Source organism: Saccostrea cucullata, unplaced genomic scaffold (assembly GCF_032062105.1).
Source record: "Saccostrea cucullata isolate Sc308-1 unplaced genomic scaffold, CSIRO_AGI_Scuc_v1 ctg1732, whole genome shotgun sequence".
NCBI classification, from domain to species: domain Eukaryota; kingdom Metazoa; phylum Mollusca; class Bivalvia; order Ostreida; family Ostreidae; genus Saccostrea; species Saccostrea cuccullata.
The window spans coordinates 164,340-180,747 of NW_026926588.1; the positions used below are offsets into that span (position 1 = coordinate 164,340).

Below are 16,408 nucleotides of genomic sequence, written 5' to 3' on the forward strand. Positions count from 1 at the left end.
CCGCCTCTTGATCTATCTATTTATTTGAAAGTACACTTTCATATTATACATTAAGATTAAAAATATATATTTGCTTAAAAATTTTTCTAATAGAGGTATGGTTGTTATTACTAGATGATCATTCTAACGACATGCATATACGAGTTATTTAAATCTAAACAAGAACTTTACCAAGTGTCCACAACTTTCATTCATACAATATTTTTTTTTAAATTTCTTTTACAATGCTATGTTTTCATCCAATATCTTCTAAATATATGATTAAAGATCTATATTGAAGCTTCGGATTTGTACTGTAAATATTAAATAAACATTACTAAGTTATTGCTTATAAATTATCCTTGAAAAAAAACTTTGATTTAATTTTTTGAAACACGCGTCTTTATTTCTGTCGATGACGCAATCTTTTCGTTCCTGATAAATTCGAGATCATGTGACAAAAACAATCCCGTCTTTTGATTTCAACGTATGCCAAGGGTTCATGAGGAGAATGAGTAGCGTATCAGCTAGCGAAGATGTACTTATATATACTAAAATGAATAATCATAAATATTTGATGTATTTATTTAATAGATAAATAATATTTAATATATACTTTATGACCTGAGTAGCTATTAAATTCATTCCTTATAATTTCCTTTTCTATCATTAAGATTATTATAAAAAAAAAAGACAAATTATCCTCAAATATCTCATTAAATTGAAAAAAAAAATAATAAATGCAAATTCATGCGGAAGACGTTTTTATCGCGTCATTGTGACGTAGGTCATGCATAAACGCATTCTTTCAGCCAATGAAAGAGACAGTTGCATCAATAATTAAATTATATCAGAATAAATCATTCTTATTCAAGGTTGTTTTAATCTTATAGTATAACCCTCTTCATATCAATAAAGATTTTTATATAAAATAAAATTGGCTTATACTTTAGGACCAGAATTGCTGCAAGAAGAATATTTGGAAGTTCCATTAGTAGGGACATACAAAGATATAGAAAATGATGTTGAGGGTAAAAAAAATCATTAGCTCTCTCTCTCTCTCTCTCTCTCGCTCTCTCTCTCTCTCTCTCTCTCTCTCTCTCTCTCTCTCTCTCTCTATATATATATATATATTATAATATATATTATATACATAACACATACAAAATTTGATGCATGGATTCATATATATTTTTGAAACGGAAATAACATAAGTTACTAATCCGTAAGATATAAAGAAATCTTTTAAGTATTCTTTGATGCTTAGATTTGTCGTTTTTATGCAATTTTACGCAAAATTTTGCACATATTTTCAACATTGAGTCAGAATCGTACAAAATTCTGCCACTAATGGCTTTTCAAACATTACTCATGTCACTTATTTGAATACAGATATATGAGAAATTTTGCTGACTTTTAAAGAAAAATTTTATTTATGTTTTTATCCAAGTCATCGGTGTTCCTAGGAATTAATGTGACTGCTCCATGTCGCCCGGTACTCGTATCGGCCGATCATGTTCTTTTAGCCGACGAAACCAGAAAAATTTAGTCGCCCGACCATCGGCTTAAATGTGACCTAGGCATAAGGAGTTGGTATCTACTTACGTCGAGAGTTTTAATCCCACTGTGGGATATGGAAACCGGTCTTTCGGATGAGACTGTTCAAAACAAGTGGATGCGTCTCCATAGAAGTGGAAAATTTTCGAAAGGGACGTTAAACCAAATGCAAACTAACAAACACTCTTTTTCCGCTTAATTATGAATAATTTAGCAATATCCTTTTATTATAACTAGACTTTTGACAATAGAATATCATATCTGCATTAGCATACAGACCCTGAGACGAGCTACTACCCCACACTCTTGCTGCACGAACGGTACCCGCTCGCTACACGGTTTGCTCGAAACGCTGTACGGATAACACGAAAAGCTACACGTTTTGCACGAAAGGCTACAGGGTTTTGTACGAAACGCCTTGAGCACGTTTCTTACACGCTTTGTACATGATTTTCACATGCTTTGGCCTCAATTTGGATTTTCTACTTGGAATCTCTCGGGCATTATACAGTTTCATTGTGGATTTATTAAATCGCAGATGTTTGAATTAAAATTCAATAAATAAGTTATATATATAACATATAAAAATATTTAATACTCTGACAGTTGTACGTTTAATTAATAAATTAATACGTATCATTTCGTAATTAATTTTCCAATTGTTTAAATAAAAAATTAAAAATTAAAACGCCCCTTGTATGCGTATACATTGTAGCTTATACTTACAAAGTTTAAATAGAAGAAAAGTGTTCCTTGTAGGTCATGAATAATTTGGATTCTTAATAAACATCAAATTTAAAAGCAGGGATAAAATTATATTTGGACTCAATTTGATTTTGTAATTGAAGGTTGATTTTCTTTCAATGCGGTATGTTATGTAGAGCATGACACAATAAACCTGTAATATTGGTTGTATATGTAACTTTGAACTTGAAAAGTGCTGCTGCTTTCTTTAAATCCAGAGGGTTTTTTAATGAGGACATAAAATACTTGGTAAAGGTCAAGCATATTTCGACAAAAGCCCAATAACATATTGATTTAACTAATGAATTGAAAGCAACCGTCCTTTCCAGAAAGCACAAAAATGCAGAAAAGATTAATAGCGTAATTTTTTTTATTTTAACAAGGATAACAATATTAAAATTTGTTCATAACCTCCATTCAGTACATATACTATGCATTTATTATATGACTGTCCATCTCCTGGACCAAACATAATGCAGTACAAATTGGGTTGAACTGTGTTATTTAAGGAATCACTGTCTAGTTTTGAGGGTATGCCAGGGCATCAACAATAGTGGGAAACATGGGATAATTTGTATAACTGGCGAAGCCCGTTATGCTAAAATTATCCCATGTTTCCCACTATTGTTGATGTCCCTGGCATACTCTCAAAACTAGACAGTGATTCCTTATATTTCCATTTTTACATGAAATAACCATCTTAAAATAAATCGAAATACCTTCAAATTGAGTAGATTTGAAATGCACAATGCCCCATTACGTCAAATTGTACTATAAAAAAAAAGTCCCCAAAACACGAAACAAATGTATTGATTATTTAGTTACCGTACTCAAATATCAGCAATTAAAAAATAAACAACAAAAGAATTTAAATTATGATCAAAGTAATCCTGTTAACTTTAATTATATCTGTGATCTAGATGTAGGTTGTCGGAAGCACGAACATATATAGGCACTATGTCACTTCTCCGCCGCCATATTGAATGCAATGTTGCAGTTGATGAAACGGGAGTTGGTTAGCATTTTCAGGAAACCGATTTGTATGCATGTTAAAATAACAGAAGAAGTTGAGTTGCTTAAGAAGTCGGATGGTAATGACTGTGGGACGATGTCTGTATCAGATGATGGAGTACGTGCAGATCCATGTGGCAATGTCAATTTTTCCACGTGGCTGTTTACTAGGAAGTGGAGTTCTCGGTCTCGCGAGGCCTCGGTGATAGTGGACAGTGTTGCGCTAGTGACTTGTTTTCGAGCCGAAGATAATTCATTATTTATTTTGTTTGTTAAAAAGATATATCATATCAAATTACTTAGTAAACAATTAAACAAAACATCTATTTTTTCTTTAGTATATTTATACGCCAGTGTTATACATGCAGGTTGACACCTGACCTTTCAGTAATAGAGAAATATACATACCACAGGGTATTACCATGAAATTAACAAGATTCACTTTAGTAGTTTTTATCATAGAGAAAACAATTGGAAATAGAAATATTTCAATTAGTACGTATTTAAATTATCTGATAATAAAACAGCTTTATAGAAATTAATTCAGTTGATTAAACAGCTTTATAGAAATTAATTCAGTTGATTATTTTGGTTAAAATGCATAATTTTAATGAAAATGTTCTCTGCACCTGGGTATCTAAATGGCAATTGGAACACAATCAGTAACAAGCTATTTGGGTATGAAAAAATATGTTTACGTTACAAACTTGTGTCATACCATATCCCAATCAATCTTAATTACCGGTACGTTACAAACTTGTTTAATGCCATATCCCAATCAATCTAACATATTTACCTCACAACAGTAAGACTCCAAAAGCAAAGCAAGGCGTAAAAGGAGTAATTAATTTCACACTGCATGATTGACAAAAAAATGAAAAGTAAGATTATATCTTGTACTTATGTTTTACTAACTCATATATATCTGTATGAAACTATTGGAATGTCTGTAATTTTTGTTATTATTTCGATGTTTTGGTCTTTCGTAGATTTTTCGGAAAATATACTAGGTGATTACAACATATGGAAAACAAATCTTTCAGGTAAGCATTTCTCAAGAGTCAGAAATAAAGGTTAATATGCAATTCGAACTTAATTTCTAATTATACTATCATGAAAAAATGTAGTTTACCGTTGGAATATGAAAGAAACTTATTGTTAACAGGTCTTGATGATTTCCAAAAAGGAAGTCAAGAACGATAACAGTTACTTGCTAAAATACGTAGAATAAGCAAACTTGTCATGTTCTAATAGCGACATATAGACAAACACACGAGAAAACAAGATGTGTTTGTGAAACACTATGTGCCCGACGTCAACAAATTTCGAAAAAAAAGAGCTATTTTTAGCATATAGAACTTGATTCATGAGTTTTGCACACCAAATATGAAGTCTCTATCTCTGATGATTTAAAAGTTATGGCGAAGGTACAAAAAAGTATTTTTAGCATAAAGGTTACAATCAAGGTCACCAGGTAATTTACCTTGATGTCATTTGAAATAACCCTATTCATTATATAGTCATATAAAATTTCGTGTTGGATATAATTTCGTTGATAATTGTTAACAGCGAAATAAACAAAATTTTATCCAACACGAATATTTGTGATTTTACAGTATTGACATATGTGTTATACTTTTAATAAAGATAACCTTTTTTGTACTTTAAGGACATACACAACGTACCTTACCTACTGATAGATTTCAAAGATATTCCAAATTTAAACTTAATACATAATTACATGTTCATAGACAAAAAATCAGCATGCCTTACCAGAGGTTTTGAAAAGATATCGAATTTTGAATTTTTTTTGCATAATTCAAAAAAAATGTACAAAAATTATAAAACACAAATTCCAGATTTTAATTCATCAAAAATTGTTTTAGAAGAGGTGTACAAATCCATATATAGAAATTAAAATATTGCACACAGGTCCTTCATTTAGTGGAACTCTTCAACTCCAGGGAAGAACCCCCAAAAGTTCAAACTACGTTGCGTATGACCTTAAATAAGTATTATTGATACTGGAAAAGAGTAAAATATTAAGTAAAAATAGAACATACGTAGTGTAGGAATTTAAAATTCACATGTAAATATCCGACAGTTTAAGTTTTCTTCAGCGAAAATGTATAATTCATTTTTAACAAAAAATCAACAGAAGGATTCGAATAGGTCCTAGAATAAAATGTGTAACATGAAGAAAATTGAACCAGTGGTTTCAGATATTTTTGCGATAAAATAAATTCAATTGCAAAAAACTATAAAATTAACTAGATAACATCAAAATATTTGACCTTGACCTCTCGATATAACCCTGACCTTTGTTGAACATGAAAAATGGAGACTCCTTATATATATGTGTCCTAATATCAGCCCTCTACAATTTTTGGAACAAAGGTTACACTGCATTTTATAACACAAAGTGACATGTTTGCTTATTACACAAAGATAGCGTAAACACATTCCAAAATGTAAGCTCCACAGTGACCACAAAATGAAATTATGTTTACAACACAGGAAACATTTTCCAGTAACTGCTATAACTGTTATCGATAATAATTTGATGATATGATCTATTCCTCTGTAAATGATCTCATTTCAGTTACATTCATACATGCGAGGGTTTATACTCCCGTCTTAAGATGGGACGTTTTATGATTTAGGCTTCATGTCCGTCCGTCTGTCTGTCGTTCCGTCTCTCTGCCTGTTAGCTTTAAGTTTGATACTATTAGGCCTAGCGGTATAGAACTTTGTCAGTTGAAACATCTTAGGTGGAAGGTGTGTCGCACACAAAAATTAGGTCGTTTTGACCTTTCATTAAAAGGTTATAGCCAAATATGGAAAAAAAATTCCGGCCCATAGCTAGAAAACTGTACGACTCAGAATAATCAAACTTATGCATCTTAGGTAGAAGGTGTGTCGCGACCTATTTCGTAGTCACTGTGACCTTTAATTGAAGTGAAATAAGAAAATGTCTGTTTCACTTGACAGCAATCTATAACAAATATAATGTATATTAGAGAGATATTACCTTTCCCATGAGTGTAATTACCAAAGCACTGGTCATGAAAATTCTGATAACATCACATGTCAAATTAGAGATAAATTAATGAGATTATAGTGTAAGGAGTTAACTAGTAGAGTATCTCTGATTAAGCAAGTGCTATCTACATAAGACCTTTAGGCATTAGGTAGATGGGTCAACCTGCTGGATTAGAAAAAGCTCTTGTTTGCTAGCATAAGTTTTAAAATGAATTTGATTAAAACTTATTTGATATTCATGCATAATAAACTTATTTGATATTATTTAATATTATTAATTAAAACACTAATTTTAAGGGGATGTGGGCGAATCAGCATGTCCGGATCCATTAGTCCATATGAATTGCATATTCATACCTGTTTGATGTTATATCTTAAAATATCATTGAGTATTTCATATGTTTTAAAAATGTTTTAGGGTAGAAAGTGCATATCCTTCCATTTCCCTTCAAAGATTAATTAATAAGTTCAATGTAGGAAGGCTAGCTGTCTCAATCATTTGTTTAGAGCATCTCTGATCAAACGGTCTATCTAAACCCTTTGGGAATAAGACAGAAGAACTGTTTGTCAGCTTGAAGCATATTTCACTGATTACTAGCCTTTTATTTCAAAATTAATTTCGCATAGATTAAGTTGTTCAGACTCATGTGATACTGTTTAATATGATGGGCATTTGGCAAAGTATAACACAACCAGTATAGAAAGCTATCAATTATTTAATATTGTTATAATGCTTACACCACAGGGTATGGATAAACAAATATTTTAAGGAATGGAAAAATCATAGAAATCTTGACATGATTGCATTCTAAATTGTTTAGATAATTTGTAATTTTTTGACGAGCGTATCATGCTGTGGCGTGTCACTTTATTTTACCTTTACTGAGATTAAAATGTAAAGGTTGCTTCACGGTAATTATGTAGGGATTCAATTTTCCGAACTCTTCATCCTACTTCAAAGTATATTTTGCCATAAAAATCATTTGAGGAAAAAAAGGCACGTGATTTCTATTCTTTCTTTGAAAGCTGTTTAAAGATGTGTAAAAAGCTGTTTTATGATTCGGTAAAAACATTTACGCTTGCTTGAAGAAAATTTATTTTATATCAACTTTCCGTTATCGTTATTGTTCTTAACTTCCATATTCGGAAATCGTCCAGACCTGGTTAATATCATTAAATAACCAAATGCTTCAAAGTTTTTAAATACAATAAATCAATATTATCCCTAACTTTCGCAAAAGCGAGGGGACATTAAATCTCATTCGTTTGTGTAGTCCTGTTTGGACGCCCTTTGGATAATGCCATAAAATATCAAATACTGGCTGATTATTGCCGTGTTAAAGAACAATATAAAACTGTCATATGACAGGAAAAAGAATAATGACTAAAAGACGAAGAAGCAAAATACAGATTGAAAGAAGAATAAAACATTGAAGAGGGGATCGTTAAAAGGAGATTAACAACATTATAGAGGGACCGGGGTCGTTTAAAGAAATCAACACTGCTGAATAGAATGTTACAATACCTAATATGTAGAGAAGAAAATCAGATCTCCACTCATTTTAAACATGAAGTCAAGTTATTAAAATGAAAGTTAACATGCCAAGAAATCTCGTCCGATTTACGCGCACCGATGAATTCAATAAAAGTGTTATTGATGCAAATCACACATATTCCCCAAACGCTGGCAAGACAATTTACGGCAGCAGATTTCGATTTCAAGGGGTGAATCCTAGGTTATCAGCTTTCTTAGCTAAAGAAAAATAAACTTGATACATTCCACCATTTATTTTTATCAGTGATATTTTTTACAATAAACTGAAAATATTAACATAGCCAGTCAGTTTGCGTCTAGGTATCACACCGGTTATTGTTTTCAAAATCAAAGCCCATATAGAATTCAAGAAATTGTTTTTAAAAAATCAGGTAATTGTTTACTTGAAAAAAATATTTTGCTGGTGTACGTGTTAAACATTAACTGTCACACTAGCTGACACACCCTCACACACACAGAAAACGGTACCTACACGGCATTTTCTGACTTTTTCTCTGCAAACAGGGCTACCTCAAATCCACGTGGTTTTTAATGTGTTTATAAACATTCAGATTGCATCACAGGTATTAGCCTCCCATGCCCGGAAAAAATAGTTCCTGTTAAAAACCTTAATTTGTTCAAAAAGTACATAAAATTTACTAGGCACAGGTACCAAAGTTGTAAAATGGATTGGAAGAGAATAGAAAAACGTCTCAAAAGAAAGGAAAATCAATTTGATATGTATGAACTTACATTTGACTAAGTTCATTTTGTTTTGTCAATTACCGGTGTGATACCTCTATCCATTTAGTACTCCCCCGCCCCCCCCCCCCCCCCCCCCCTTGTTAAACCAGGAAACGATGTCAACGTCCGAGAATCTGGTACCCTTTTCCCCATAATTCGACGTGCGGTACTTTCATAACTACCAAGTTCATCATACCTGACGTTGATAATACTAAGGGGAAAAAATCATATGGAAATGCGTAAAAAATTGAAAGACAGCTTATTTCTGCTGACGAATAAGTTTAATATAATTAATAATTTTTATAAATTTCTTTTTCTTTTATTTATTTTTTACAGTATTTAATTAAAATGACACCCCCCCCCCCCCAAAAAAAAAAAAAAAAACATAAATGGTTGCAAAGACTTGTACAATATTAGTTTTGTACCTATATATGTTTTAAACCCAATTAATATTAAGATCCTTCCCTCAAAACTACTGACATTAATTGCCTCGCCAATATCTCTCCGGGGAGTTTCACAGATTAACGTTAATTCGGCTTTTATAGATCGAGTTTGCTCTGCGGATAGAATGCCAAGGTTTTCTTTGTATGTGAAAACGAAAGATTATGAAAATAAAACCTAAGGATTAAAGGACAGTAGATATTATCGAAATATTATAAATCAACTCACCAGGGCAATTTTAAATCAATTATTCTTAATTTAAGGATTTAATATAACTTATGCGTTTCAAAAATGGTATTTTGTAGTAACCAAATCGACATGAATTTCTGTGTGCAACATCAAAGTTCTTTTTTAATCATAAAACCCTGATATGGCTTAAGAATAGTTCTTCTGATTTAGAGTATAGATAATAAAAGACCAAGGTCACAAATTCTTACAAATAAAATATCGTCAAGATTCATACTTATATTTTCTATCTAAAAAAAAGCACATCTACTTTTTGTTTTCTATTGAAAAAGGTCGCCCGCGTGGCGCAGTGGTTAGAGCGTCTGCTCTAGAGTCGCGAAGTAAGGAGTCAATCCTTACGCTGCGGGTTCGAATCCCACTGTGGAACGTGGGGATCGGTCCTTTGGATGAGACCGTATAAACCGAGGCCCCGTGACGCAGTAGGTGCTGGCACGAAAAAGTTTCCTCACTGCTCAAAGGCCCTGAGTGCCGAGCATATGACAAAATTTGTAGACCTCCACCGGCAAGTGGTGGCGTCTCCATATGAGTGAAAAATTCTCGAGAGGGGCGTTAAACAACATATAATCAATCAATCTATTGAAAATGTAATTACTAGAAACAGAACTCTTGTATTTTACAAAATAACAAACACAATGTGGATTAAAAGAAAACACAAGAAACAAAATGATCGCAAACTAGTAATTTTAACAAAATAATTCAGGGCTTTTAATCAAACTATATTTTTACACAGTTCGTATGAGTAGATAATACTTATAAAATTTCATTACATATTTTTTTTAGATAAGTTCTCTGAACTGAGTGATGACGAGGTGTCGGTGTTATTCTGTTTTCTGTGTTCTGACTCCGGTCCTCCTGACTTCACTGACACAGAGAGGCTGGAGTTGCTTAATGATATACGACAGGAAGTGTACCGTAAATATAATCCTGTAACACGTGAGGAAGCACATCAGACTCTGGACAAACTGAAGTCACGTGATTACCTTTGGGGAGATCAGGAGAAGATAACGGAGGACACAAAGGACGAGACAATGTATAGGATAGCATCAGTAGACAGTGGTATACCATTCTGTTACAGTAGTTATGACACAGCCAGTGTGTACCTGAGATCAGAGGAATACAACAGAAAACCTGGAGAGAAGTGTGTCACTAGTAGTGACAGTTTCTGTGATTTCTTCCTGATACGCCGTCTACAGATGAACGTACTGAGTCACGTCACCATGGAGGACACGAGTATATATGATGACATATACCAGATATGTAAGTCTGTGTGGATAAATTAATTATTTCTAGAATTTAGAAAAAATGTTTCAGATCAGAGATTGATCTCTGCAAATTGATAATTTTTAAATATGAGAATGTCAGCATTACTTAAAATTTTCATAATATAACTCCTAAATATTAAATTATTTTTTTAAGTCAGCAAAGCTTGCATTGATACTACAAAGCATACATACACAAAAATGCATCATTTTAATTTCTAAAAAAAATGCATGATATTTTTATTTAATCTTTTTTGTGATTAGAAATATATTTATCTTTTCATATAGTTATACATAAGATATACACTTGGTTCATCTTCTTTGTTCAAATAATACAATTCGCACAGTTAATACTCGTCTTTGTTTTACAGTGAATGTTTCAAAAAATATACAAAAAGACGATAAAGATAAAAGAAAAAAAATTCTAACGGATCTAAGACAGAAAGAAGAGGCTTTATATTACAGAAGACGATCACAGGACAGTGTAGATCACGTGACGTGGCTCTGGAGACACGGGGAATACAATAGACCTGACATCGTGAGATCCTGTATAGGTCTACTTCCACACAACGACATTTATATCATCGACAACAAACCTTACAGAAAACCAAGTAAGTAGATAAATATTAAGTTTTATCTCCGTTTACAACGTTACATTCCTTTACTAATGATTTATTTAAGCTGGTGTTCCCGTCATGAATTTGACCTGAGAGCAGGTTCAGTACATGTACCCCCCCCCCCCCCGACAACAATATAAAAGAAGAAAACATTTATGTAACCATCCATTGTCGCCCGGGAAATAAATAAAGTCAGGCACGTAGCATCGTTTTTGAAAGGGAGGGGAAGCCAGAGAAATTTTTTTTTACTTATCTATAAAAGTTGACAAGCAAAAAAACCAAAAAAAAAAGGAAATTGCCCAAACTCGAAAATCATATTTCGGAGGGGGGGGGGGGGGGGATAGTGACCAAATTTTTCCAAATTTCCTTCCTTTTCATTTTCTTTGCATATAATACTACATTTAATTTCCTGGATATCACTTTCCTGTGCTACGAAATGGGTAGCCAACCAACTTTCAAAGAAGATTTACAATAGTTACATAGGCGCTTGGTTACAGGATTGTGTATTTTGTGTATTTTGTGTCTTTCTAGGTGTGTCTGAATACTCGCATCAAAATAAAAATAAAAATTCGCTGAAATTAGCACGTTTAAAAATGTAATATTTACTGTATATAAAAAGAGTATATACAGTCAATATGACATCTTTACAGTACATGTGTCTCGTGTAAAAACTGCGTGCCCCTGCGGTTCATCAATCCAGGTAAATCACACCGTCGCGGTGCATCTTAGCGATTAAAGATGAAAAAAAGTATTGCATGGTCTAAAACGCAAGTTACCTCCCTTTGAAATAATAAAGCAAAGCAAAAATTAAACGAAACCAAATCACAGGAAATTAAAAAAAAAATCAAAAAGTAACAGTTATGATATTTTAGAAATTTAAAGGCTGAAATATTAAAATATTTGAAGTACAAAACGAAAATTATTTTCTAATAAATATACTCTCATGTATCTAAATAATTATAAAAACCGCCAAAGCAATTTTCAAATACTTTTATAGCGTTTAATAATTCTTGAACAACTTTTAATGAGTTCATTCCATTAAGAGCCACAACTTTCCATATAAATTACTGTATGTGATATATTTATACGACAATGCACGATAAAACACCCAGTGTACTGTTCATGATATTTGATATTAATTTATATTTTCGTATTCTGTTTTGTAAATTTTAGCTATTTAATTACTTTAATAGTGGATTGATTAAAACAACGATCTATCGCAGTGTCACTTTCATTGGGGCTATAAATGAAGGTATTTTAAAATTATTAATCTTCAAATATAGGATTAGAATACGATTTTTATGTAATCAGCATTCTCTGAGTCGTCTTTGAAGTCTCATTCTTTTCTAAATTTATTTTGGGTCTAAATGTATTTACATCGTGTAAACAAGAATTTACTGAAAAACAATTAATAAACTCCACCACAAACAATGTCTGAAAAACATTTTATGTGCATTTTGCATCGGTAAGTAAACTTTTTTCCCTCGGTAGATATATTATATGTAAACACAGAGTACATGTATCTGCACGGACTAATCTTCGTCTCCTTCGTAACTGCTAGATTCCTGTATATTGTGTGCGTTCAAGCGGAGAGAGATTTCCTCTCATTGTTGTGAAAGACAAAGGGTTTAAAAAAGGTCTATTTTATTTTCACAACATTTTGACATTTCTAAAATACAAAATCATGAACCGGGAGGAATATAATTTTTTGACCCCTCCTCCGGATTCCCCCACTGCCGTCTGCACCAACTTCATATCTTTATTTATAAAATTTTAAGGTATTTTAATTACATCTTCCCTTAAAAATAAATTACGATAAATAAAGAAAAAGACGCCCTCTCTCCAAAAAACGGAAATACTGGAAACATTTAACTTACGATGAGTTTATTTACCACTAGTATTTATTCTTGTTTGATTATAATTGTAAAAACTGTAGTGAGTATTATCTTTGTACCTTAACAGTATTTTTATTTCAAATTTCGTTTATCTATTTGTTCCTTTATTAAGAAGCTACACTGCATGATCTTCACCATAAACAGGGTATATAACTTCTATAAGAAAAATAAAGGTATTATTTTTGGTTGCTGGTCATGGAATTACTACTCATGTAATGAAAATATATTTCCCATGTGTTTCATGATATAAACTAAAAGTTATATAATACCTCTTGTCGTTTCAACTTCATATGTTGTCGTTGTTGTCATGCTTGTTGAAATTTAATTTTTATTGATTGTTAGAAGTCATATAAAAAGAAATCAACTGAAGACAATATAATAAATATCTTTTTAAGAATGAATTATTATAAAATATAAATGCATTTAATTTCAGTATAATGTATTTTCACAATACTACTTATTCCATTAAAATTATTTTTCATACTAATCAAATTGTCCATTATAACAATAGTACCGTAGACCATACGCAAAATATAAACAGTGGGACGGGCAACTTCGGAATGGACATTTTTCCGAACTTGCGCACCCTTTTTCTTTAAAACTTAGGGTTTTTTTTTTAAATGGTGGTGGTTTTATAATCAAATTGATTTATGAAAAAAAAATTACATTTTCTGCTAGTTTTTGAGATATTTGAGTTAAAAAAAATCCCATGGGGAAACATGAACTTAAAAATTCCCAACAAAAAACCCCACAAAAACCCCATGACGTTTATTTTTTCCCTCATGGGGTTAAATAACCCATATTATTTTTCGTGGGGTTTTTTAACCCAGGTCTCACTAAAAATAAAATGTGGGGTTTATTATCCCATAATTTTTTATGTTAGGTAAAAAACCCACATTATTTCTCTTAATGCTTGTAATTATCAAGTAAGAATTATGAAATAAATATTGTTTTCAGCTGCAACATAAATTATGTACAATACATGTACATTTGTTATCAACTTTATTTAATTAATTTTTTTTTTCAAATTTCAAAATAAATGTTCAAATTAATATAGTTTAATACATTTTATCACTGCATATGTAAATTAGACATGGCATAAGCATGATAAGATGGGAATTAAATTCTATTTTTTTTTTTACTGACCCGTATGTGAAAAAGTAAACGAATACGGATTAAAAGTTTGAAAGTTAATCTAATATTCCAAGTGGGGAAAAAATGAATATAAAAAAATTAGGAGGTGGTACAGGCAATTTTATCAGAAAAACAGTGTAAAAAACGAGACTTTGTTTACGCTAGCGTAGCTCACAGGTTAATGTTTTTACTATTTAACTGATAAAACTGCCGACTCCTCGGTCCTGCATCCTGTGACCTGTTATTGAACACTGTTGATCGTGATTCACATAGTAATAATAGTTGTTCTACTTACATGTAGTTTAGTTTGAGCTCTGCTATTTGTAGCATAATGGACTTGATTCAAACAAAAATAAAACCTTCTGTACTTTTCAAAGAATTTTTTTGAAATTGATTGAAAGCACTACTAAGTCAAAAACGTACTGACATTCCCATTTTTTACTGACAAACTTAGAAAATTACTGACAATGTGCTGTCGTTACTGTAAAACTTAGACAATTACTGACCTTTTTACTGCCGGTACTGATAAACTTAGAAAAGTGCTGACAATCTTAGTCGGTGCTGAAAAACTTAGACAAGTGCTGACATTTACTGATAATTACTGTCCCTATTGTTCTCGCTCTCGGGGAGGCTGCAGTGGTGTGAAATTGATTTTTTTTCAACATAGATTATTATTTCATTTATTTGTTTTTTCATATAATTTTGAACTATGTCCAGATGATATCTTTGAAAAAAAAACTTCTTTGGTCTATTTATAGTAAATTTATTTGTAAAAAAATATTTTCAAGAGAAGGGATAAAATTTTAAAACCTTCAATAAGATAACCAATTTAAAAAAAATAAAAATCTTTCTTTAGTAGTGAGATATGAAATTTTACAGAGGTCTTTTCCTTTTTATATGAAAACAATGTTATTACAAGACATGCATTTTATAATATTTTCTTAAATAACATTGACTCACTGACTTCCTTTAATATTAATTTGAAGAATTAAACTGTTAGGTTAGATGTGTTTTATTCAATTTTAATTTAATTTATTCAAATTAGTTTGAACAATTTTAATAAACTCATAGTGCGCGGTGAGGCCGTGGGTGCCCCCTTTTGAGGAAAGGCGTTTGTTATGTAAAATTTTTAATTATGTGGAGGCCGCCCATATTTGTTTTTGTGCAGTCAAACACACCCGATTCCAAGCATTTGCAAGAAGAAACCAAAATTAAAAGACAGACGGGGGATTTGAATTAACAAAAAAAGACTTTTTATATTATTCATTGGACAGGGGGAGGGGGGGGGGGGCTACGGGCCTGCATTGATCAATGATCCTTTGACATTAATTGATTTAGTTACTGTCCGCATTATTCTTTTGAAATAATGTACATCTTTTAGCTGATTTTCGAATCTGGATTTTCTGGATCCCCACCTGAAAGTGTTTTTTTTAATTTAAATACATGTAAAACTGTGACTATATTATCATCTTTTGTCTATGCATACTCCTGAAACAAAACTTTAATAGAAATTAATATCAATGTTCTTTTCTAATAGAGTGTCGGTAGACGTTCACATGGATCTAGTTTCTTTTTTTCTTTTCAAATTAAAATGGGGGGGGGGGGGCTAACTAAATGAAGAACAATGAACATGTACTTATTTATTTTATTAAAGTAGAACGCACAATAAATACTGTCGTGTTTAAGTTTGTACTCATTTTTATCTGTTTAGGTACAACAAATTAATGAATTTAATTAACTTAATAAATTGACGGTTCATAGCTTTGTTCGGTATTGAAACCAGTATCGTGATTTTAATGTAACACTGTGCTTTTTATTCGTCCAAAATTATTCAAGTCTTTTAGCTGGTATCCAGCCGAATTACATAATCATTCAACATACAATCGGAAACTCTGTGAAGCACCTGTGTGTAGAAGAAATCGCCTGAGGCGATCCGAGTGTGTACGGTAGCGGGTAAAGAAGACAGGTGTCACTGCTGCATTATACAGAAGAACACTCGCCGGATTTCACTGGAAGTAAGTTACGCAACATTACGGCGACAGGTAGACTCTTCTTCAAGACAGTTAGAATTTGAGAAATTCAACACCAACAGTACACATACGTAATATCTACAATCTACAATCCCTCAACCTTAAATTAAATAAATATTTTTTTTTAATATACCGACGTAAGATAAAATTAACGATTAATGAAAAAGAAGATTGA

The 16,408-nt window shown here is 31.8% G+C and overlaps 1 protein-coding gene across 1 annotated transcript in view; it reads left to right on the forward strand.

Annotated features, from left to right (window-relative positions):
* Nucleotides 1-16,408, forward strand: part of LOC134272154 (uncharacterized) — a 49,478-nt gene that overhangs the window by 8,412 nt on the left and 24,658 nt on the right. Inside the window, exons 5-7 of the mRNA XM_062754404.1 lie at nucleotides 933-1,003; nucleotides 3,463-3,517; nucleotides 10,079-10,555. Of these exons, the coding sequence (XP_062610388.1) occupies nucleotides 933-1,003; nucleotides 3,463-3,517; nucleotides 10,079-10,555 (603 nt within the window). The remainder of the gene's footprint in view (nucleotides 1-932; nucleotides 1,004-3,462; nucleotides 3,518-10,078; nucleotides 10,556-16,408) is intronic.